This window comes from Nestor notabilis, unplaced genomic scaffold, assembly GCF_000696875.1.
Source record: "Nestor notabilis isolate BGI_N333 unplaced genomic scaffold, ASM69687v1 scaffold6355, whole genome shotgun sequence".
Classification (NCBI taxonomy): Eukaryota; Metazoa; Chordata; class Aves; order Psittaciformes; family Psittacidae; genus Nestor; species Nestor notabilis.
In genome coordinates, this window is record NW_009928733.1 from 38651 (window position 1) to 61910 (window position 23260).

General features: G+C 37.0%; 2 protein-coding genes across 2 annotated transcripts in view; one reads left to right on the forward strand and one right to left on the reverse strand.

Annotated features, from left to right (window-relative positions):
* Positions 1 to 13786, forward strand: part of TPP2 (tripeptidyl peptidase II) — a gene marked incomplete at its 5' end in the record, with an annotated part of 46780 nt that extends 32994 nt beyond the window's left edge. The window contains 6 exons of the mRNA XM_010014640.1: positions 2654 to 2805; positions 2900 to 2996; positions 3489 to 3619; positions 4916 to 5123; positions 12574 to 12693; positions 13335 to 13786. Coding sequence (XP_010012942.1) covers positions 2654 to 2805; positions 2900 to 2996; positions 3489 to 3619; positions 4916 to 5123; positions 12574 to 12693; positions 13335 to 13424 — 798 coding nt within the window. The remainder of the gene's footprint in view (positions 1 to 2653; positions 2806 to 2899; positions 2997 to 3488; positions 3620 to 4915; positions 5124 to 12573; positions 12694 to 13334) is intronic.
* An 825-nt stretch (positions 13787 to 14611) lies between these two features.
* Positions 14612 to 18364, reverse strand: METTL21C (methyltransferase like 21C). The gene is made up of 4 exons (XM_010014639.1): positions 18211 to 18364; positions 16931 to 17073; positions 15279 to 15396; positions 14612 to 15006 (listed from the first exon to the last, which is right to left on the reverse strand). Exons 1-4 carry the CDS (start codon positions 18362 to 18364, stop codon positions 14612 to 14614), a joined length of 810 nt encoding a protein of 269 aa, XP_010012941.1.
* Between the last annotated feature and the right edge of the window lie 4896 nt (positions 18365 to 23260).

A 23260-nucleotide genomic window follows, 5' to 3' on the forward strand; every position in this document is an offset into this window, starting at 1 on the left:
TTTTTTTTTTTGAGGACAGTCAAAGGGAATCTTGCTCATTAACTTCAAAGTTGCCTTAAAGTAATGTTTTCAACAGATAATACACTTGCTCACTGCCTTTCTCTGGCTATAGCCGTATATCTTTTTATAGGTATATATAAAATTAAATCCTGTACACCAGCAATTCTCTTGCTGTGGAACAGTTATAGTGAAATTTTAATAAGAAAACAGATTAAAGCTGTGAATTGTGAAGAATTGCCTGCCTTCTCCTTTATCTCTAATGATGAATGTTTCTGTGATGGCAATGATCGTGTCATTCTTGGATCTTCTGGTATCTAGGGGGTTGCCAAGTTCTAGAAATGATGCTAGTATTTACAGACAGAATAGAGAAAAGAAAGAAGGTGTTGGTCCATCTTACAGTCTTATGATAGTTTAGTTAAATGTGATAAGCACCTAAACCTTATTTATGCCATGAGATAAGTTTGATGTCTGTAGAGAAGAGTGCACCTCTTTTTCTATAAGCTCTTTTTCCAAAGGAGGGTGCTTGTATCTGAAGCGCATTGTTTTCCTGTCAATGATCATAGCTTGTAATGTTTGCAGAATCTCATGAGACCAAAAGCATCTAGCTGAGAGAATGGGGAGATGACATTTTACTGTCGATGGTTTAGTTACATAGAATTAGTCTCTTAAATGAAAGTGTTCATCAACATAAAAGTGGGATTTTATTAATCTGGTTATGCTTGGCTTGAAACTTAACCCAGAGTAGTAGCCTTGTCATACAGAGAAGGCTTGAGAATGCAGACACCATTCAGGTGCCTAACTCCAAACATGTTGCCAAGATCAAAGAGGACTTTCAAGAATGAAATCCTGAGGTATTAGAAGAATATTTCAGGGAAAGCAGGCTTCTTTCTTAGGAAAGTATTAATCTCAATAGAGGACAAAACCCACTGCAAACTACTGATTCAAATTTTTGTGCTGAACTAACTTCTTAGGCATCTTAAAATGCTTGGCTTGCTTTAATGAACTACGTGGTTGCTTTCTAGCATTCTAATTACCTTATTCAGCTCCATACCTGACTTCTGTATCCTCCACTACATGTGCTTGTTTCCAGAACCATTTTTGTCATGCTCTGGTCTAGGTCTTGCTGAAGTCTTAGTTACGTGTACTGCCTGGTCATCCACTTCATACTTTAAATTCACACACAATCATAGAATCGTATGTACAGGATAGTTCTTTTGAAAGCTACACTTCGACATAGATTAATGATCTAAATTGGATTTTAAAAAAATACGTAAACATCAATTTTGTGGTTCATCTGCAATTGCATGTTAAGTAGTGGGAAAAATTGTTTAAGGGAATATTGATGTCACTTTCTGTTACCAGTACTCAGTTACCCATAGTAAGCTGTTCGTCTGCTGAACTCAAAGTTCAAATAAAGTTGTTCTGCATCAATATTCTTGAGTAGTTCTAGAGGAGTATTATTGAAGTCCATTATTTCAAGGCTATACATAGCAGTGTCTAACAGTCGCTTTTTACTCACTATTTAAGTAACCTGAAATAACACCATCTTGTGCACAAGATTTCGTTTCATTACTCAACACCGACCTGGTCTATGGGAAACATTCCCACAAATATATTTTTGAGTAATTGGCATAAATAATTAAATTGCCATGGCAACTGGGCATGCAGCACAGTGTTGCAACAGAGTAATGGTGCGTAGAGGATTTAAACTGATCTGCTCTGTGAAATACCCTGTTTGTAAAATAATGGGGCACGTGTCCTCACCTGCTTTTTTAAAAATTTCAACATTAAAACCAAAGCCAACAAAACAGCCTCCCCCAGCAGTTGTAATGTTTTAGAAGAAATGACTGAAATCTAATGCTGGCTTATTTGCCAGTTTATATGTAAACCATCTTGGGAAATGGACTGAAGAGCATGATCTAAGATCAGTTAGGATTTTCCTTTAAAATGGCAGTAGCTGATTTTCTCATGCTAATCCTTGACTAGTGTAGCATGAACTCAGACTACTTCTATGCTAGCATATAGAGTTTTAAAAAAAGTCTTCCTGTTCTGTCTACTTAATTTGAGCACAAGCACAGGTAAAATTGGAAAGTCTGTAGCAGCAAACTGGGAAACCATTGACTGTGGTTGCTCAGCTATTTCAGTAGGCACATGGAAAAAATACTGTCTCAGTAGATACCTAAGCATGGCATGACTCGTGCTTTGTTTATCTTATTGGGGTATTATTTTTTAGAATTCATTCATCATTATTGATTTGCTTATTGCCAGATTTGTAGGATATGATCTCTGATTTTTTTTCCCTTTGCCTTTTAACCAAGTTATTTGCTTTTTTATAAACAAGCAAAACCCCCACCCTTCTGATTATCTAATACTATGTAAAATCACATGAACACAATAATGTCAAACGTGCTTAATTTTCAGCTTTTTTGTCTCTACACCCAGTGTGCTATTTTAGTATTTACATCCCTGCATTGCTTAAAATAAAAACTTAAAGCAATTCCTGAATTCTTAATGACTAATATCTTTTCAGAATCCTTACTCAGTGTATGCATTGCTCAGAGTAGTTGCTTGCTATGATTTAACTTTCAAATAGCATCAGGGAAAAAAAACGTACTGTATCCCTCTCAGTATATGTCTCTTTTCCTACCTACAGGATGTCCTTACTGTTCACTATCATCTGATACCATCACCATCAAAAAGTAAAAATGGCAGCAAAGACAAAGAAAGAGAACAGGAAAAAGAAAAAGACGTAAAAGAAGAATTTGCTGAAGCTTTAAGAGATCTAAAAATACAGTGGATGACCAAGTATGTCTGCTGTCATGACTACATAAGCGTGAAGCAGCTGTACACAAAAATATCCAGAAACTGTGCTTTCATGCTATGTCCTCCTCTCTTCTAGACTGGATACCGCTGATATGTATAATGAGTTGAAAGAAGCATTTCCTAATCATCTTCCATTGTACGTTGCAAGACTTCATCAGCTGGATTCTGAAAAGGTCATTTAATACATTTTAAGCTTGTTTGTCTCAGTACTTCTGTGTAGCCTAAACAAATGATCTTTCTTCATATATGTTTGGTCTTGAAGTGACTGTCAAAGCTGTAGTCTGTACTATAAAGCAGAAATTCCTAATTAGTTTGACAGCTGCCTCCCTAACTGTGGGATTTACTTAATCCCACAGCAAAATGAAACAGAGTATGCCTACCTGTAATGTGTCCACTTATCATTTACTACTTGTTAAATTAGGCACATTCTATGTTTCCTTACTGGTTTCAGCTGTAACAATATTATTCTAAATGGTGGTTACCGAGACAATCACATATCCCATTCTGCTTCCCTACTGGTTTGGTAATTTCTTCTAGCAGAATTGCTCAGTCCTCTGAGGACAGTAACCCCTTGAAATGACACAGTTAAATCTACCAACTGTCACTGTCCTCAAAAATTAGAACTGTGATTTCATAGTACTAAACACCTTTTTTTATTCTTCTAGGAACGAATGAAAAGACTTGATGAAATTGTTGAAGCTGCAAATACTGTAATCTCTCATATTGATCAGACAGCATTAGCAGTTTATTTTGCCATGAAGACTGATCCTAGGCCTGATGCAACTACTATAAAAAAGTACCTACCCAGTAAATAATTTTCTTGCATCCTATTTCTGTAATCTATGTACCATGTCTCTGCTTATAAGAAATGGAATGACTATAACCTTGTTGAATAACTTGTGCTATTTTTAGGGGTTCAGGTATTTCACTGCAAAATTATTTTGTTCTCTTATCTCTCTAGAATGCAGGAACACCGAAACCTGCACATTGTTAATTAGAAATAGTAAATAAACAAGGGTGCTTTCAGGATTTAAATGTCAGAAAAATGCGGTTTTGTGTTAAGCTCGAGCTTGATACAAGTTTAAGCTATTTTGTATCAAGCTTAATTTCAGATCAGAGGGGCCACTAGGACATCAGTCTAGAGGCATGTGTTTTGAGTGCTACCTGCCTTTTATAATACTTTGCAACCTTTTGGATCTGTATTTGAAGACAAATTTGACAGCAGTCTAAGAAGTGACATATTTGATTTGTGAAAAGCATGACAGCTATACTTGTGCTTCAAAGTATTTTTGAGGGCCATTGTTTAGGTTTAGATTGTTCCTGTGAATTACCAGCATATATACTTAGGGACAGTATTTTGAAGGTCACCTTAGTCTGGAGAATAACCAGTGGATTCTGAGCATGTGGCATGCTGCTGTTTTAGTCATGAATAGAGCAGCAGATTTGAAGATTAGGCCCTTAAAATGGGAGATACGTACTTGATGATTACTTCAGATAAAATACCAGATTTCAGTTCTAAAACTAGGCTGTCTATTCTAGCTATCCTGAATATTCATATATAATTCTAGAATTGCTGATATAAAAAGAAAGCTCAGACATAGTAAACTTCATTCTAATACCATTTCTTGGTAAACTGACCCATTAGGTCATGTGATTGAATCTAACATTCGAAATTGAACACCAAATTCAGTGGTGCTTTAGATGGGTGCAATTACTTTGAAGTCAACAGACTTGTATCTGCTTATATTAGTGGTGGATTTGACTCTCTCTGTTTATCATGCCAGAAACTATAAAGCTTGTATTTCTAGATGCTGGCTCATTCAGTTTTAGAATGCTAAGCTGCCCTTGCTTCATCAAAGGCATTTCAGACTTAGAAGAATCATTGAGCTTGTTTAATGCATAGTGTCTCTAATTTTTTTTGCAATTAGTTTATTTAAGTAGCTGTGCTTTAAAATATTTTTTTCTACTGATTTTCGTTTTGTGTGTACTGACTGCTGTAAATATTTTAGCTGAAGCTCAGTACAGCACTGATTCTGTTCTTAATGAGGTATCTGCAAAAAGACCTAATATTTTACATACCATTTTCTTCCAGTGAAATGGAAAAACAGAAGACTACTTTAGTGGATGCGCTTTGTCGAAAAGGAAGTGCTCTGGCTGACCAGCTTCTTCATCTGCAGGCCCAAGAAGGGGCTGCTTCCAGTGATGCAGAAGGCAAAGATGAGGATCATGAGAGCTGCTCAGAAGCTTTGACAGAGACATTCTGGGAAACAACAAAATGGACTGATCTTTTTGACAGCAAGGTAAGAGAGCAAAGCAGAATTTTTGGATTTTGCATGTTGAGTTTTTTGATGGTTCCTCCTGGAATTATGCACCGCCTTTGTGTGCACAGCTTCATACATTCCTCTCTTGTACTTTTTCATGCTGTTCCGTATATTGTGCTTCCTTAATGGCCTTTTTCCACAGAGGTTTTCCCAAGCCTGTCAAATCCATGGTAAGCCCATCTCCATGCATGTGAATGTAGAGGTTAAGGGAAGGGTGTAGAAAAGTACCAGACTTCCATGAAAATGCTGCTTGCTTTATTGAATTGCTTCTTTCTGTACCTTTCAGGGAATATTTTTGATTAACCTCTGTGCTGTTCTAGCTATACACATACAGAAGTGTGCAGCATCCCTACTCTGTCAGTCCTGCATTCTGTAACCTCTTCTACACTATGGACAAGAGAAGTTTTATGTTTTGCTGTCAGTAATGTTTGTAGAGGTAAAGGAGAAACCCTTGGAGATAATTACACTTACATATTTATTAGCACAGATTTCCCTGTCATTTCAAGATTCCTAATACTGAGATTTAAGTTTTCATCTGCTTCATTCAAGACAGTTACTCCAGAAGAATAAAACAATCCATTGTAGGTGATTAGTTATGTAGCATTTAATTTACAGAGTTTATTACTTTTTACATTTAACCGTTGCGTTATTGAGTACTAATTAGTTGCTGTACTTAACTCTCACATACAGCTCTGTTTTAGATGAAGCTGAAGTGACCAATATGTTTGTTTATAATTCAGTTAAATTGCCAAAGCACTTGATATAGTTACAAACAAAAAAATTTGAAATTAAAAAAACCTGCTTCATCTCCTCGGCAGTAAATAATCTTCCCAGTAAGAACTTGTGCTTTAGCTGGAGGCTTGAACAAAAAAGTTGTTGGTGGTTACCCTCACTTCTTTTAATGTATATTTTCTTGTACACCTACATCTTCTCAGCATATCTCTTCTAATCTTTACCTGATTATAATATCCTGTGGTAGCAGATTTTGTGCTTTAATCATGTTGTCAGGCACATGATTTTCTTCCTGTCTGTATTTGCAAGTACAGTACTGTGTTTCAGTATAGTGACCTGTTTCACTGCTTTTGATCTTCAAAGCTGATGGGGATAATTTCAGTGGAAAAACAGCCAACAGAGACATCTTTTTGGGAGTTTATCAGTCTGTTACAGGTTGTTTTTCTTCCAAGATTGTTATTGGTTCCTGGCACTCATGAGCTGTGGGCTCTAGGCCTGGAATGAGTAACTCTGACTTGAATTGCACAGGTTAGGGATTGAACCTGTCTCTTTGGCTGCCTTAACCATGGGTTTGTCTAAGTGCTCATTCAGTTTTTTCTCTGAAAATTGTCTCCTTATAATTGAATTGGTACTGAAAAGCCAACAAAACTTTTTAGATCCTTATAGCATTTCACATGGAAATAACTTCCATCCTGTTTACACAGTCTGCTTTTCTCTCTTGATTTTATGAGTCAAATTGACATGACTGTCATGAGCCCTACACAGTCGCTTTCTGTCTCCCCTGCAACAGGAAGGAGAACTGGAAACATAAAACTGTCTTTATCTCAAACCATGAGTTGTCTCAGTTTAATAGGTAAAGCAAAACCTGCATGCACAAGGAAAGCAAAAGTAGGGACTTCATTCACTGCTTCCCATCGGCAGGCAGAAGTTCAGCTATCTCCAGGACAGCAGGGCTCCATCACTTGTTAACAGTTCCTTGGGAAGTAGCTTTGCCTTAACTCTGAATCTCCCCTCTTCCTCCTTTCACATTTCTTTTATTACTGGGCATGATGTCTTATGGTATGGGATATCCCTTTGGTCCTGGCTGCATCCCCTCCCAACAACTTGTGCAACCCTAACCTGCTCATTAGTGGGGTGAGGAGCAAAAAAGGCCTTGATTCTGTGCAAGTGCTGCTCAGCAACAGCTAAAATATCCCTGTTATCAACACTGTTTTCAGCACAAATCCAAAACATAGATAGCCCCTTACCAGCTACAATAAAGAAAATTAACTATCCCAACCAAAACCAGTACAAATGTCTTGCTGACTTTAATGTGAGCTTCATTTCCTTCCAGATTGCCAACACCAAAACCTCCATCTGCCACAGATCTGTTCTTGGTGCCTATTTAGTTATGTGAGGCTGCCAGATCAAAAGGGAATGCTGCTAAGCTTTCTGCTGTTGTTAGCAGTGCAGGCCAGATGTGACCACACAGGACAAGGCTCTACTATGAGTTTCAGGCACCTCACCTCTCTCATGATACTGTTCAGTAATTCTAATCCCAGCAGTACCTAACTAAAAAAAAAGTTTGAAGGGAAAGAAATACATGCTGCTACTTAAAGCTTTCAGGTGGTTATTGGAACTGAGACTTTAATTGTTCACTTTTACACTTTGAGGTTTTCTTTTTCTGGAAACTCTTTGAAAGACATGAGGAGTGAGAATCATGCGGCTTGGGCCTTGATGGGTTTGAGAATTTTGCTTTGAAAGGAGATAGTAGAGCACTGTAATGATTTTTCTCTGATAACAGATTTGGAGAAAAGGGGTAGGGCAAAGGGAGTTACTTTCAAGTGGGGAAAAAAACTGTTTTGTTTTTGCTTTATTGCTTCCTAGAAGTTTCATGCTTGCTGTTGTTCATATTCTTTCAATTCCTTTACTAACAGATGTCATGTCCATCTAGTAGTTTTCTTAGGAGCCGACTGTAGTTAGCAATTACGCTATTCAGTTGTTTGAACTATGGTTTCCAGCCAATGACAGAATTTTCTTTGGTCATTCAAAATCATAAACGCACAGTGAAGATCCAGTTATGCTTTATTTAGCTTTAAGTGTCAATGACTAAGACTACATAATTATGATATAATAGCATAAATATGACACAAACTGTAAGAAAAATACAGTTATATTCCTCCTGGTTTTGTTGTGAACATGAGAATAGCTGTACACGTGTGGACTGTAAGTTTTCTTCAAACATTAACTCAATACTTTACAGTTCCTTCATTCCACCCACCTCTGCCAAACTGCACCTTACATTCAAGTTATCTATTCAGTATTCATTCATTTATATTTATAATGGCTGGCAAGTTTTTTAAGTGGGAAGGAGGAAGGGTAGAGTGGAGTAGTGTTACAGGATCTGGGATAGACCTCATGCGAATGTCCTTCAAATGAGTCCTCAAGAGGCAGCCAACTTACGCTAAAGCAGTATGTTGAAAATGAAAACGTGGAGCTCTTCCTGTGTGTGAACATGGTTTTGTGGCATTGGCACTTAAGAGATTGAGCAACTGGGTGAGAAAGGATGGAAATAAGGCACTTGAATACTGGACTGATCATTCAAGTATAGATGGCTTTAGATAGAAACATTGCTTTAAGTGTTTTTATTTCGAAGCTTCCTGTAAGTCTCAGGTCATCCAGATGTCAGTAGGTAAAAGTGAAGTAAATTTTTGAAAACAGAGACGTGGTTTTTTCTATGTTGTTTTTAAAGATGAATCAGAAACATCATCACTTTTCTGTGTATTTCTGCCCACCCTCTAGTAAACCAAGTATTGTCACTTGTTTCACCTCTCCTCTGCAGATGTAGCACCTATGTTGCCACAGGGCATTTGTTAGTTCTTTTGAATTGCTGGTTTTTCACTGAAATATCATGCTCATCTCCATATTGTTGCAAGCATGTAGGAAAGCTGCTGCAAACTTTTATAGTAAGTGCATTTGTTCCCACTTCCACCTATTCTAGTTAAAATAAATCTTCAGAGACAAGTGATCCAAGTGAAACATGAAGGAAAATATTTATGTCCCTTGCATACACAAAAGTGTTTCAAATAAACTCCAGTTGAGACAGCCTTATGCAGCAAGTATTTGTTTGATTATGCTAACACATTTGTGATAGTGCTTTAGGGGTTTTAGTAATGGAATATAAGATGTGCTATTTTTCTTATACCTAGAACATGGCTTTAAAATTTGTAGGCCCAAATCCCCAGGCTGAAACAGAACTGCTACAGGAAAGTAGCAGGATATCGCCTGTTTATTACTGGGAATGAGTCTCTGTAGCATTTAATGCCCCTCAACCTTTAAGTTAGCTGAAAAGCAAAAAGTCACATCTAAAAATAAGTTTAAAAACGAATAAAAGGCCCGAATCTTTCTGTCTTGTCTTTTAAACATCTTTAGCCTGGACTGTTTTACATATTGCTGTCTGCACTGTCAGATACAGCTGTGTCTTCCAGCTGATCATATTCGGTCACTGCCAAAATCTTGTTGCTGAATACTTGATACCCTTAACTCCCCTCCCTTTCTTGAAAATATTATGAGTCAATTTTTTATAGGAATATTGCTTTTATTTGTAGTAATCCAGTTGATAGAGCAGAGAGAAGTCAACAACCGTAGCTAAGAAACCTTAGTTTATTACCATAGATGTATTAATAATTTCCTGGTACTAGTATTTTAATTACTTGTAAATGTAGATGTATTTTGATCAATGTTGAAATAATAAAGTAACTGATTATACAATCTTGTTTTCCTCTCGATAGGTAACAGGACTGGGATCTAGAAAAGTTTTATTAGGTAGTTTAGCATTGCTGGATTCAAAGTGTTCTTTATTTAGAAAGCATTTTCAGGCTTTTGAATACTTTAGCCCGGCAAATGTATGAGGAGAGATGATTTCAGCATTTTACTGTCCTAAATATGCATCTTTCTGTAGCCAATGGTGAGTTAAGCAGCTATGTAGGAGATGGACATCCAACCACTTCCATGGATCTGGCTCTTCACATACTTAGCATTGCAGGCCATTAGCTTGGGGTATAGAATATCTGTCAGTGATTCCTGCCACCCCACCAGTATCCTCAAAGTACACATTGCCTTTTCTTACAACCCTTTGTTTATCACTCTTTGGCCAATTTCTGGGCCATATCACTTGTCCTGTAAAAGCTAGTATTAATTGTATTTGTTGAAATTAGGAAATAATACCAAATACTTAAAAGTCATTCCCATTGTTTCATCTAGCTTTTAGATACTACAGACTGTTGTACTTGCTGTTGCTATACATTCAAATAGCAGCTGTTTTCTTGGTTACATCTTAATAGCACTACAGTTTACATTTTGTTTACATGTATCAAGGAATCATAATCTTCACTTCTGTGATCTTTTAAAGCTTGCAATATTTTAATTTAAGGCTTAATTTGACCAATATGTGTATAAGATATAAAGTATTATTTCTTACCTAACATTTTTTGTTTGTAAACCTATTCTGATATTAAGCATCTCATGCATTATTTTTAACTTCTGAAGTGCTAATGAAATTTTAGTAGTTTTACTTAATGTGTATGCAGTGGATTGTTGGGGGTTTTTTTTCCAAGCACTAAGACAGAAATTGTTGTCTTTTATCAAGAGCTCTTGGAACATTGTTTTCAACCTTTTGGTCCAGCAGAGAACTTTTCTCTCATTTAGAAATACCCAGACTTTTATTTGGCCAGAGCAAGGGTGTTTCGTAAAATGCTTTGTTTTCTTGCCACAAAAACTCTAGGAAGCCCTGTTACGAAAGAAATGCTGTCAAGTGGCTTTCCTCCTGCCTTTATCACTGATGTTCAATAACCATTCAAAACTTACAGGGTCAGGTAAGAGCTTTCTTAATAGAGCAGTGACATTATTTCTGGATAGCCTCCAATATGTTATATTTGCTGAGAGCTCAAGTGCATTTTTCATTTTACTTTTTTTTATTTGTTATGTTTTTGTTTTGTGGTTCTATCATCTTTTACAGAAGGGAATTATTATTTTCTTTATAAGCTTAGTTTAACAAACCGAAGCTGCTTATGGATCCACTGAGCAGTTATTCAAAAGTGTTTGCTAATGTGTTTTGCTTTAAGAAAATATCCAAAATAATTGGATGGAGAATGCAGCATGCAAACTACTTTTCCAATAGCAATAGTTGGAAAATCTCTATGTGAGTGGTGCTGTATGCTCATTGTTGCATATATGTGTGTTTTAAGCTACGACACCTTAAGTGTGAACACCTCAACACAACAAAAAACGTACTTGAAGACATAAGAAGAATGAGCAACTCAAAGTGCTCGGCATATACTTCAGAGCTTCAGAATTACACCTTTACTTGCTTGATAATTAAGGTTGTAATTTCCTTTTTTTTTTTTTTTTTTCCTTTCTCTTTTTTAGCTCAGTCTTTTAAGTATTGATCCTGCAAAGCCTTCTGCATGTGATTAACATTCAATGGCAGTGTTCAGGCAGATAAAAGTAGGCAGGTTCTTCAAGCCTTGCAGGATTCAGACCTCAGATTTCTTAATGTTTTAGATTCTTATGATAATTTTTTTTATTTTGATTTAGTGCAAAATATTTATTTCTGAACATCCTTGAAGTGTGTTTGTTAGCTTTTCTTAAAGGGATATTTTAAGTGGGCATGGGAAAATGGAACTTTTGAGGTGTCAAAGGCAAGGAAAAATGATATAATGAGTGAGGGGAAATGAGTAGCAAACTAATATGAGATTTCATACACTTTGCCAACAACATCAACACCACCATATGAGCCAACTTTGCTGGTATGGCACTCTTCAGTAAAAAAAATAAAAAAAACCCTATTTACTGTGAGTGTTTGTCCTGGTTTCGGACAGTGGAACATGACAGTGTACCAAAGGGAATATATGAAGCCATGTCTTGATTGCACTAATTCTTAGTGCTGTAGCTGATGAAGTGTTATGAACCGTCTTGCAACACCCTGAATGCTGTTGGTGTTTGGGTGTTAAGAACCTGATTTATTTTATGTTAGGTCTTAAATAGACACATTTATTTGCACGTGTTATTTATAGCATTGATGAATATTGTAAGCTATCTCTAGAATTAATGTTATCAAAAGGAAGCTTTTTTCATAATCTTTTCTTAAAAAATTACCAGTAGTGAGGAGCTGACCCCAAACCTGGGGCTTGTCTTCATGCTTACCTGTCTTCATTGCTTGCTTATAGTTATGTGCATTTCTGTGTGTATGTGTATCATTCACTATGTACATTCGTACTTGTTTCTACAGTAGTTTGTGACTTACTAGGAATCAAATTCTCAGCTGGGTCTTTGTTTCTGTGAGTCAAAGATACACCTGCCTGGTTCTTGATATTTTCTTTTTTTCTTTAATGCCTTATAGTTGCATCTAGAGAATGAAAATCCAAAGAAGGTAGAAATATGATGAATAAAGACTTAGAATAGTGACATCTGTGTTACATAAGATGTTCTGAAGTCAAATATGTTCATGAAGTCAGAAATAGTCTCTAGAAAGTTCATGTTTATAATTACTACTGTGAATCATCTGTTTTACTGCAAAGAAAAATGCAAACTATCTTGTGTAAACGTTGTACTTTGTTTAAATCACTTCTGCTACCTGAACAAAATCTACTATTACTTGTTAAGCCTGCTAAGATTAAAATATTAAAATATCTGATTTATTTTTGTTTTCATATTGTAGGTTTTGACTTTTGCCTATAAACATGCATTGGTAAATAAAATGTATGGGAGAGGTCTCAAGTTTGCCACAAAACTTGCAGAAGAGAAGCCAACAAAGGACAACTTGAAAAACTGCATCCAGGTAAGGTGTATTTGTTAAAGTAATGCACTATGTTTGTGCTGAGTAAGCTTTTAAAGGTAAGATACAAGTCTTTTTGAATTGTTGATACATTGTAGAACTCACTAAATATAGCTTTAAATTTTAACTTTATCCAGGCTTTTGTGGCTTGGCCTCCATTTTTAATAGTGATTTTTTTCTTTCTCTGGAATAGCTTATTTTGTGAGTAACTGTCATTTTTAGCAGATTCACATTCTCAAACCTGGTTTGGGACATTAAGACAGTAGAGACAACTTAGCTGAAGATTCTCTGCGTATTTAAAATCCCATTATGTTGTTGTTTAACCACTGGTATTTTTACTACTATTAATCACAATTATTGCTAGTAGAACATAGGTGGCAAATTAATGGGAATTACTGTAATTCTTAGTTACAAAATTTTAGTGCGTTGAGTTGAAAGACTGTAGATCATATGGAATGGTTTTCCCCTTTCAGGAGCAAGTAAGTAAAAGATCACCAGTTCTCCAGTCTGCTAGCTTTCTGATAATAGACATCTTTAGTGAGATATTGATTTCAATGCAGTGTTTGATTTTTTATTTTTTTTTTTTTTAAAGAATAAGACCCTAGAGCTTCTCATTGTTTTTATCTTTGCTTTTTTTTCTTCAGCTCATGAAGTTGCTTGGATGGACTCATTGTGCAACTTTCACTGAGAACTGGCTTCCTGTCATGTATCCACCTGATTATTGTGTATTCTAGAAAACCAACAATTGTAAACTTAGAGTGATTTTATATGGGTCAGGATATTAAAAGATAAGTTTGACTTTTTATTGGAACGCATGTTTTCATTACTGAATGCTGATTATTAAATTGTGTGTATTTATCAGTAAAGGCACCTGGGTACAGCTTAATACCGGTTAACCTAACTCCTGTCATCAGGAAGTTTCCTTATTGTGCATCCCATTGCTGGCAATGGTCATGCCAGAACTGCCAACACTTAAGGATTTGGAATTAGGCTGGAAAGTCTTACTGCATGCATGTTAGGTTCTTAACTGTTAGTTTTAACTTCAAACCTGCAAAAGCTCTGTATTTTTTACAGTAAACTGAATTTTAACATGTTTGATCTTAATTTCAATTGTATGAAGGCCTTAAAGCTACTTCAAGAGTAGCTAAAATCTTATTTATTAGACTAAAGTAATGGGACATCGTTACCTGGATTGTTTGCAAGAGTTTACATTTAATTTTTTTTTTAAGAAAAATTCAACCTCTCAAACTGTTACAGTGTGTAACTTGGAATTGCTGACGCATAGGTGCTCTTGTAAATCTTCATTTTGGAGTGATTTCAGGCAAGCTCAAAAGTCCACATGAAGCAGGGTATCAGGGCAGGCTGATACATGTATAAAAGTGCCAGACAGTTAAATCTCAATCAGGTATTGTAAAGCTATACATATATGTTTAATAATGTTTAAAATGTAAACCACAGCAGAATAAATGTGCAAAGCTGAAGATCAAAAAACACCATGTGCACTCTGATACTTTAAAAGATTATTTTATAATTAATAAAAACAAATTATAAAGCTAAAAATTGCATTGGTTTCTGAAAGAGTACATAAATGAAACTTGCTGAAAGAAAACACCTTACAAACAACAAAAGTTCAGTGCATCCCAGAGGATCAATGCTTTTTCTTAAAGACATTTTACTAACAGTTGCTACTAACATTGTTCCTTCAGTGGAGTGAAATTGGTCTGTTTGGACAGGTCACATGTATCAACCAGAGACAAACTGCTTTATCATTTGTCTTGCCAGTTTTTTCATAACTTAAAATGCAACACTTGGATACAATTGCACCTTTACAAACATAAATACAGAGAAGGTGCACGCTAATGCTGCAAAGCATTCCAAACTGTAAGGTGCTGACACTAAATCAAACTTAGTAGTTTTCTGTTTAATTTTCTCTTACTGTAACTTTAAGCAGCTTGACATCTGATTCTGGAAATTCTGCTAGGATCATTGTGTTAAATATATTGCCAAGTTTTTCCAGAAATTCATAGTCTGCAGTGAATCTGAATTTATTTGCCCATAGTAATACTGTTCCTGGCTTACAAAAATACACCATTGTTGCTAGCAGGGGTTCCAAAGCTGCGTGATTATATACAACATCACTTGCCAGTATGAAATCATAATGGTAAGTTGACAGAGGAAAGTCTTCATTGAGGCCTTCTCCCCATACCAGTTTTCTCACTTCAGGTTTGTGCATATTCATGTTTTGTGTGTTTTTTGAAATATTGTATGAGAGATTATCAAGAACTTCAGGCAAATCAGTAGCTGTAACGTAAGCTCCTGAAGAAAACATGAATTTATTTCAATTCATAGGTACGTAGTTGAACATAAACATATATAAAACTTTATCTGCATAACTTCCCCAGCTTCCCCCTCACCAATAATTAGGGTAGTTTCTTTCTTAACAAAAGTGTTTTACAATACTTTTCATTTTTAAAAAAGCAGTGACAAACAAAGTTTACTTAAACTGTTGCTTTATTGCGTTAAAGTGACAGTGCCAGATCTAGATCATCTATCACAAGAAATGCAAAAGAAAATACAAATTTACTAACCTAAGATACAGGCCACAATGGAAACCAAGCCTGTTCCAGCACCAATTTCCAAAACTTTTTTGTCTTTGAGGTTGAATTGTTCTTGATTTGATTCCAGATACTGAGATAAAGCCAGTGCCTAAAACAGTTAACACATATCCATACAAGGGTAACAGGTAAGTTGCACAGAAATTCAGTAGATATTTTTATACAGGATTTGTTGGTTTGGTTTGCTTTTTTTATATACAGTGAAAAACACTGAAGGCTGTAACATAAAAGTGTAATACAGGAAGAATTATGATGTGTCCTGGGTTTTTTATATTAAAAAAAAATGTAAACAGCTTATTTTTAGTTCTAGGTTTATGGAATATGGACTTGCTACACACATCTATACACTGTGGGTCCTCTCACAGCTTAAGGTAGGCAGTGTTTAGATGAGAACCATGCAGTCAGAACAGCAAATGAGGTTCAACAATATCTAAAATGTAATGTCCTGGTTTATTATCATAAATGTTACGGTTTATTATCACTATGATAAAGTAGATTCATGCTTCAGCAGAGATTTTTTTTTTTTAGAACAATTTTTTTTTTTGTTTTGCAAAGGAAATACTAAAAATTTGTTATTTACCAACTCAACACTTGTCTCTTGATAATGGTATAAGCTTTAAAAAAAAAAAAACAAACACCAAAAACCAGCACTGTATGTCAGTATTGCTTATCAGACCTTTGTAAAAATCTTATCAATAGAATATTAATTGGCTTTTTATAAACAGCATAAATCAAGGCCAAAGAAACTACCTTCCCCCTTTGCTTCTCTTCCTTAGAGTTGTGTTACTGTTTTAACTCTTGTGCTTTTCATAATGCAACACTGGCTACCTGTTCTTGGAAAGCTGACAGCTAATGAATCACCAGTCCACTTCGTGCAACCTCTCGGTTTTCTTGGAAAGTTTTACCATTTGCATTCTGACACCTGATAAATGTGAGAACTGATGATCTGACATTTCAAAATAAGATACTGTTTCACTCACCCATACGCTTTCTTTTTCTCTATCGTTTTGAAATTGTCTGCCATTTTCTGTGAGCTTTTTCAATAAATGTGGATCTGTAAAATTTTAAAATCCTAATTTTCATGTCTTTATCAGTTGACCCTCTTTTCCCCCAAAGGCAGTCTTCTCAGTTCACATAAAATTCTGGTTTTAAGAGCAGGAGAAGCAAAGACTGAAGAACTGTTTGCAAGTATGGTTTTCCATGCTGCAATGGAACTGTTCCAGCCTGCTCTTTAAAAGAAGCATATTAAATTTTTTTAACCTCCTTTATTTAATCTCCCAGGGTTTTTTTTTCAGCTTCCTGTTTGTACTGCTGATTGTTTACTTCCCAGCAGTGAATTGGAAACATGGAGAAAGCTGAACACTTCTTCCCAAGTTCCCTTTCTTAATTTTTTTTTTTTTTCAGTATCTGCATCCAGTTGCAGATGCCACAGTATTTTTGGCATGAACTGGCAAATTAGCATAAGGCAGAGCCTTCTGCTGAAGTTTTTCACAGCTTTGTTCTGCATAGGGAAACCTCTGCTGTCCAAAGTGTCCTCTAAGAAAGCTTCCTTAATGTTTGTGTGCCACTGTCGTGGTCTGTTTGTCTGTTGTGTCAGCTTTCTGGGTTCTGTGTCATGTACTTACCCCCGGCCATACCACAGCTCCAAAGTGTTCTATAGACTCCTGAATGACGATCTGGTGGCCAACGTATGTGTAATACTCTTTATCGAAGTAGTGCGAAACTCTAGGAGCCCAGCTCTGTAGTATTTTAAGAGTTACTGGTGAATCTATGAGAGAAAAGATGAAATCTGTGTTGTTACATGCACGTTTTGGTATGAAGCTCATTAAAGGTAAACATATTTTGCAAAAATAGTATGTAGGCATATGGGCCATTGGCTTTGAGACTGGTTGTTGCCCAGAAGTGGATGGTCTGTCTGGCCAGGGACTGCAAGGAAAAATGGTCGTTTCCTGCCATTCTGAGTGTTTGAGCAGGCAATTTACACGTAGAAATGAGGCTTTTAGAAAAGATCTACTGATTCAAATATATAAATCTGCTAATAACCTCTAAAAGACTTTCAGGACCAAATTAGCCTGTATTTTGGGGTGTGCCATAGTTCATACTATGCCAGAGTATGCCATGCAGGGATTTGTGCTGTAGTTTTCATCTGTGGGGCCAACAGCTCTAGAACATGAAGTTTATTTTGTAAAAATGAATTAGGATTTACCTCTTCCATTGAAAAAAAATTAGCTCCTTTTTGTGGTTAAAGAACTATTCTTCCACAAAAGTAGGGCTGTAAGATACTCCAAGTATACATTTACATATACAGTGCTGTTCAAGTCAGTACTACAGTAGTGCTATTGCTACTGTCTTATTGCACCAAATAGGCTTGTAGATGAGATTTTTCAGGGGAGCCCTGCTGAGCTGCTCTGTTTGATCTAACTGAAAACAAGGACACTGTTCTGAATGACTGTACTGTTGGCAGAAGCCTATTAGGGTATGCACAGATGATTAACTTCAAAGAAACCTTTTGCTCTGGCTTGCATAGATTTTACTTGATGCCTGCCTGGAGTTCTTGGTTGTTTGAGCAGTTTAGCCTGTTGGAATGTGTAATACCACAGCTTCAACAGTGACAGCCCAATTAATGCATGTTATCAATAATATCTGTGTAATTGAGAAATAATTCTCAGATGTCTAAAATCCAGAGACCTTTTTAAGCATCCATCTTAATTATGGAGGTAGCCCTTTTTGTAGATTTGGTCTGATAATAAATACAAACAGATACAAATAAGGGGAAATGGTGGGGAAAAAGGATAGAGATCAAAAGGAAGACTGACATGGTGACATCTACTGTTTGAAAACAGAAAAATTAAAGTATGAAATGCTAGCATGCCACAGCAATTGCAGTATTTAAACTGGATTAAACCTGAGTGAGATTCTGCTGTTGATGAAGCATGGGTGGAGCTGCACGTGCAGTTTTCAGAGCCACACTGCTGTTCACAGGTTTTGTCTTCCTCAGTTGGGCATTCCATTACTGGTTGAATTTTGCTGGGGAACGGTGGCTGCTGTGCAGATATCATGGCAAGAATGCTGAAATGAAACGGAGAAAATAATGTGTGAGAGCTTGCAGGCACTCTCTTTATGAGGTATAACTGGAAGCAGACAGTGAGTACTTTGGGTGGGCTTTGGTTTGGGGTTTTTTGTCAGTGATGGGTGGAAGAGACAGGAAGCCACGATGAGAGGTGACATCCCCACTCCACTGGAATTTGCTGCGAGCACTTTCTGTAAGGTAGTAGTACTGTCAGAGTTACTATTTTATGATGTTTATCATGTTTGTTTTACCATTTATGCAAAATCTTAGCATTATGTCACCAAATTGATGACACTAATCAGTCTGAAACATCGGCTACTTGCATGGTACTCCTATCAGTTGAAGCAATAGCTAAGAAATATGAGCTGTCTTTTAATGCCCGTGACTTTATATGTGTGATTTACCATTTCTCAAAGAACTCAGGACTTGGCATTGCTGTGATAAAACTGGTTCGTTTGCTGCAGGCAGTGCTCTTAATTTTGTCTCCTTGTGTAGAATTGCTTTCTCTGCAGTTTTCCTGCAGGACAGCTAATTGAATTACACTGAAATGTAGTGAACTGCACAACATGCAGCTTGCAGTCAGGAAATAATTGCAGTGAGAAGTTTCAATCAGTAAGCTTTTTTGGAGAACTCTTCCTCTGTTACAAATGAGCGTGCATCTTCAGTGTGCAGGGCAGTGCCCAACCTAAGAAGGAACTGCTTGACACAGCTAACAAGCAGTAAAAGCAGGAGCAGGGCTGGGTCTGAACTTGCCTGGGCAGAAATATGCCAGTGAAACCTCTAGCATAACTACAGTTTTCTTCAGTGGTAGCACCTGTGAGTATGTGTAGATATATACACACATAAAGAGAAAAAACATGGTTCGTAACTTGCTCTGGCTAGAGGATGTACACGTTCACCCTTCCCACGTATCGTGATGGCTGGAGCGTGCTCTGGTTTTATCCATGATTTGCCCTATTCTGCTCATTCTTGAGAACACGTATTTGTTTGCTCTCTCCAGCCACATGCACTGCAGCCAAAACGTTGTATAATTTGGGTTGCATCATACTGCGGGAGGCTGTTCTGGATATCCTGGCCAGAAGGGGGAGAGGTTTGGCAGCAGCCACAAAGCTCAGTAGGACCCGCAGGTAGCTCTGTAAGGAGCAAGAGTGACTGCTGACTTGTGTGGGTGATTGATTTGCACACGTGATATTGACACCATTGCAGTTTTACTGATACCTGATATATTCCTTATTGACGAATGAGGACAGGATTTATTTACAAGGACGGGATTTGTGTTCTAACTCCTGACACTGCATTTGCTCAGTCGTGGCAGTGGCTTTGTAGTGTTTGAGAAAAGAGAGTGCTTCAAAGTAAATTGATATTTGCAGATGTATTTTTTGAAATACCTCTTTTTTCCTCAGAGGGCCTCTAGCTTGCTAGTAACCAATTCTGGCTATGCACCTCTTTTGTATAATTTGAGGTATCATGATGGTAGATAAGAGACTGAAGTTAATGCTGCAGTTACTGCAATCCCTGACGTATGAGTGAATGCATTCATGTTTGTGTCTCACACATGAAAGTGTGCCTCCTTACAACAGCAGTGGTAATCAAAAGTATACTTCCAGTTTTCAGCAATGCCTCTTTTTTATGCCTTGAGCTAGAATAAAATCTGATTGTGTTTCAATGACTTAGGAAATCTCTAGGAAAATACATCAAGGCCTGTGTAACTGGGAAGGTGAATAATGGAGAGAGAAGAATCTGTCAGAAGTGGTGATAGCTACAGCCAGGAAACATTTGCTTGAAGACCCAGTCTTCTGATCATCTCATGTTTAAACACACAAAGCACTACATTTTCAAATTTGGGGGTTTGGGGTTGGTTGGATTTTGAGGGTTTTGGTAAGGCTCCTGTAGCATGAAATTTGTGCTGTTCAGGTGGAAAGCCAATCCTGAAATTACACAGCAGGAGGAAACTTTGCCTTGTCTCTAGTATGCTTTCATGTAAACAACAGAAGGGCTTGTTTAATGAGTAAACTGTTTGTGGGCCTGGGTAGAAAGTGGTACTTCTGTACCTTTTTTTCCTTGCTTAGACAAGTTCTGTCAAAATTTCAGTTGGCTGTGGGCAGCAGTGACTACCAGCAAATAGCTTGGAAACATGCTTAATAAATATATATTTGTTAATCCACTGTTAAGAACTTACAATAAATATAATTGCATCTCTGATCATAACACATGTACTCTGTGATCACTCAGAACAGACTGAATTCTAAGTTCAATTAGACATCTTCTATTACACTTTCAAACTAAAAACTGTTATGCTTTCTCCTGGTTTGTCCGATGAGCTCCTCTAAAACAGGAGTCTGCTTAAATATTTATAAAGATGCTTTGCTGTTTTTATTAAATCCCTTCTTAAACTCATAGGACAGTTTGGGTTGGAAGAGACCTTAAAGATCATCTGGTTCCAAAACCCCTGCTGGAACAACACCTCTGCATCTAAAAACGGGGGCTTTTAGCTGCTATAGTAATATCAGTATCTTCTCACGGGTACAGCTTTTGCTTAACAGAAAGAGTTTTTTATATATATATATATATATACATATCCTACCACCATAACTGTTAAATTATGTTTCACAAAATATAATTAAAAATAAACTACTGGACAGATTTAGTCTCTAATTTCAAGAATTTACGTATGTTAATATCTTGGCCTTAATGATGCACAGCTTTATTTTATGATTTTAAATGACAAACCATACCTGAAGACCACAGACCCAAGTGAGTACTGAGGAAACTATTTGCAAATAGGTGGTATTTGAATTACGTGTAATACGGTCAGGCTGCTGCTGTGCTTCCAGAATTGCAAAAACTAACATTTCTTACCATTTTGACATTTTTCTGATCCATATTTTACTGCAAATGCTATACCTCTGAAAGGATTTTGGTTGAGTAATATTGCAGCCAAAATCTGTTCCCTTATAAAATGTTGACTCTTTCTGAATGTTAGCAGCTGACTTCTTTCCATAATGCTCATGATGGGAAATAATAATCTAAATTCTATGCTTTCCAAAGTTTTTAGACCAGTATTGACTTCATTAGTAGTCTTAAACTGTTGTGAATAAAATAACTTACAAAATCACATTCAATTTCTTCAGAACCTAAGGAAGAAAGAATAATTCACAAGATTATGTGGTAATGCCACATAAAATTAACAGGGCAATTAAACACTGAAAGGCAAATTGTAAGATGATGATAAACTTTAAGGTAACGGTTTATCCCCTATAAAATAAACTTTGTGCCACTTAAACTTCCAAAATCCATTGCTTGGAGAGAGCTTTTCACATCTAGCTGCGCGTCCAAAAGAAAACTAGGTTAGTGAGCAGTACTGTGTCACTGGGTCTTCAGCTGTGACCACAGCTCTGTGAAATGTGTTTCTCTCACCTCCGCACAAACATGCACAGCGTAGTCTGTTCTAGTCTGAATTATTTGGGTGAAAGCCAATTCCATTCGCTTGCATGGGAAATGCAATTGCAGCATGTGCTTTGCAAGATAGGGTTAGCCATACACTCGTACTGGGCACTAGCACCCGTATTTCCTAGAGCTCGTGCAATTTTCTCATGTTATCATGCAGAAAATAAATAATAATATAAATGCTAAGAACTAAAGGAAATGTCAGTGCTAGGAACATCACTATAATAAACCTATATGCTGTTTGACTCCACAAGGTAAATGTGTCCACACAGTGAAAACCAGCAGCGATAGTCACTCCCCACGAATAGCAGGGGTTAGGTAAGCTGGGTTTCATTGGCTAGCAAGAGCTGACCTGGAATACAAGAATTCAGACAAATGTTATTTCCATTGTTAGTTAGCAGAGAACACAAAAGCATGTCAGAGAGGTTAGCTGGACAGCTGTTGTAGGTACCTGCTGTGATAGAGGGCATTGGAGGGTTCCTGCGGGCAGATGCAGGCTCCAGAGGTTTTTATACTACACGGAAGGAGTAACTCTCAGCTCCGCCCAGTCGGGTTGCAGGCTATTTGGAGTAACATTAGCAGGCAGCGCTCGAAGAATTTACTGTGTTACACTAAACACACATTTGCATGTGGAAAAATGCTCTTAGGCTTTGAATTCACAAGAGAACCAACCTTCAGAAATAAAATCTCAGCTGCCTCCAACCTCTCGTTCCGTTACAGCAGATTAAATGTTCCCTGCTTTTGCCTTGTGGTCTGCAGTGCTGACCCAAACAAGCAACTTACTTACTGTGGGCAAACTACCACATAAATAACGTGTGTGGACACCTGGCCACCAGCCCAAACACAGAGAAAAGTTCAAGAAGCTCCTACTGCCAGGGAAAGGTCAAGTTTTGCTTGCCCTGCTGAGCGCCTGGCTGGGGAAGCTCTGGGTGTCCCCTTCCCTCTCCTTCACTCCCCCAGCCCTGAGTCATGGAGAGTCCTGATGAAATCAACAGCTTCCCTGTCATCTTTAGAGCAGGTCATAACCACAGGAAACATTGTATCTGCTGAAAGAGAGAGTACATACGTGAAAATCACACTTTCATCAGAAAATCTTGCAGTTCCTTGTTTTGAAACAGATGGGTATTACAGATTTGGGAGATAAACCAAATCTGTATTTCTTATGTGTCTCAAGAATCAGAGTTTTATATGCATTTACCGCGTTGTTGTCCTTCTGTTCTCCTTTCTCCTTCTTGTAAAAGATTCTGTACAAAGAAATTGAACTGAAGGTAGAAGAATTTAAAGGAACTTTGAAAGTCATAAAGCTAGAAAAAAAACCCTGTTAATTAATGAACAACTGAAGGCTGGCGATAGAAATGGGGGTGGGATGTAGATTCTTTCACTCAATTTATAGGCATTTACATCTTTGGATGGACAGCTTTTGAATTCAGGTAATGCT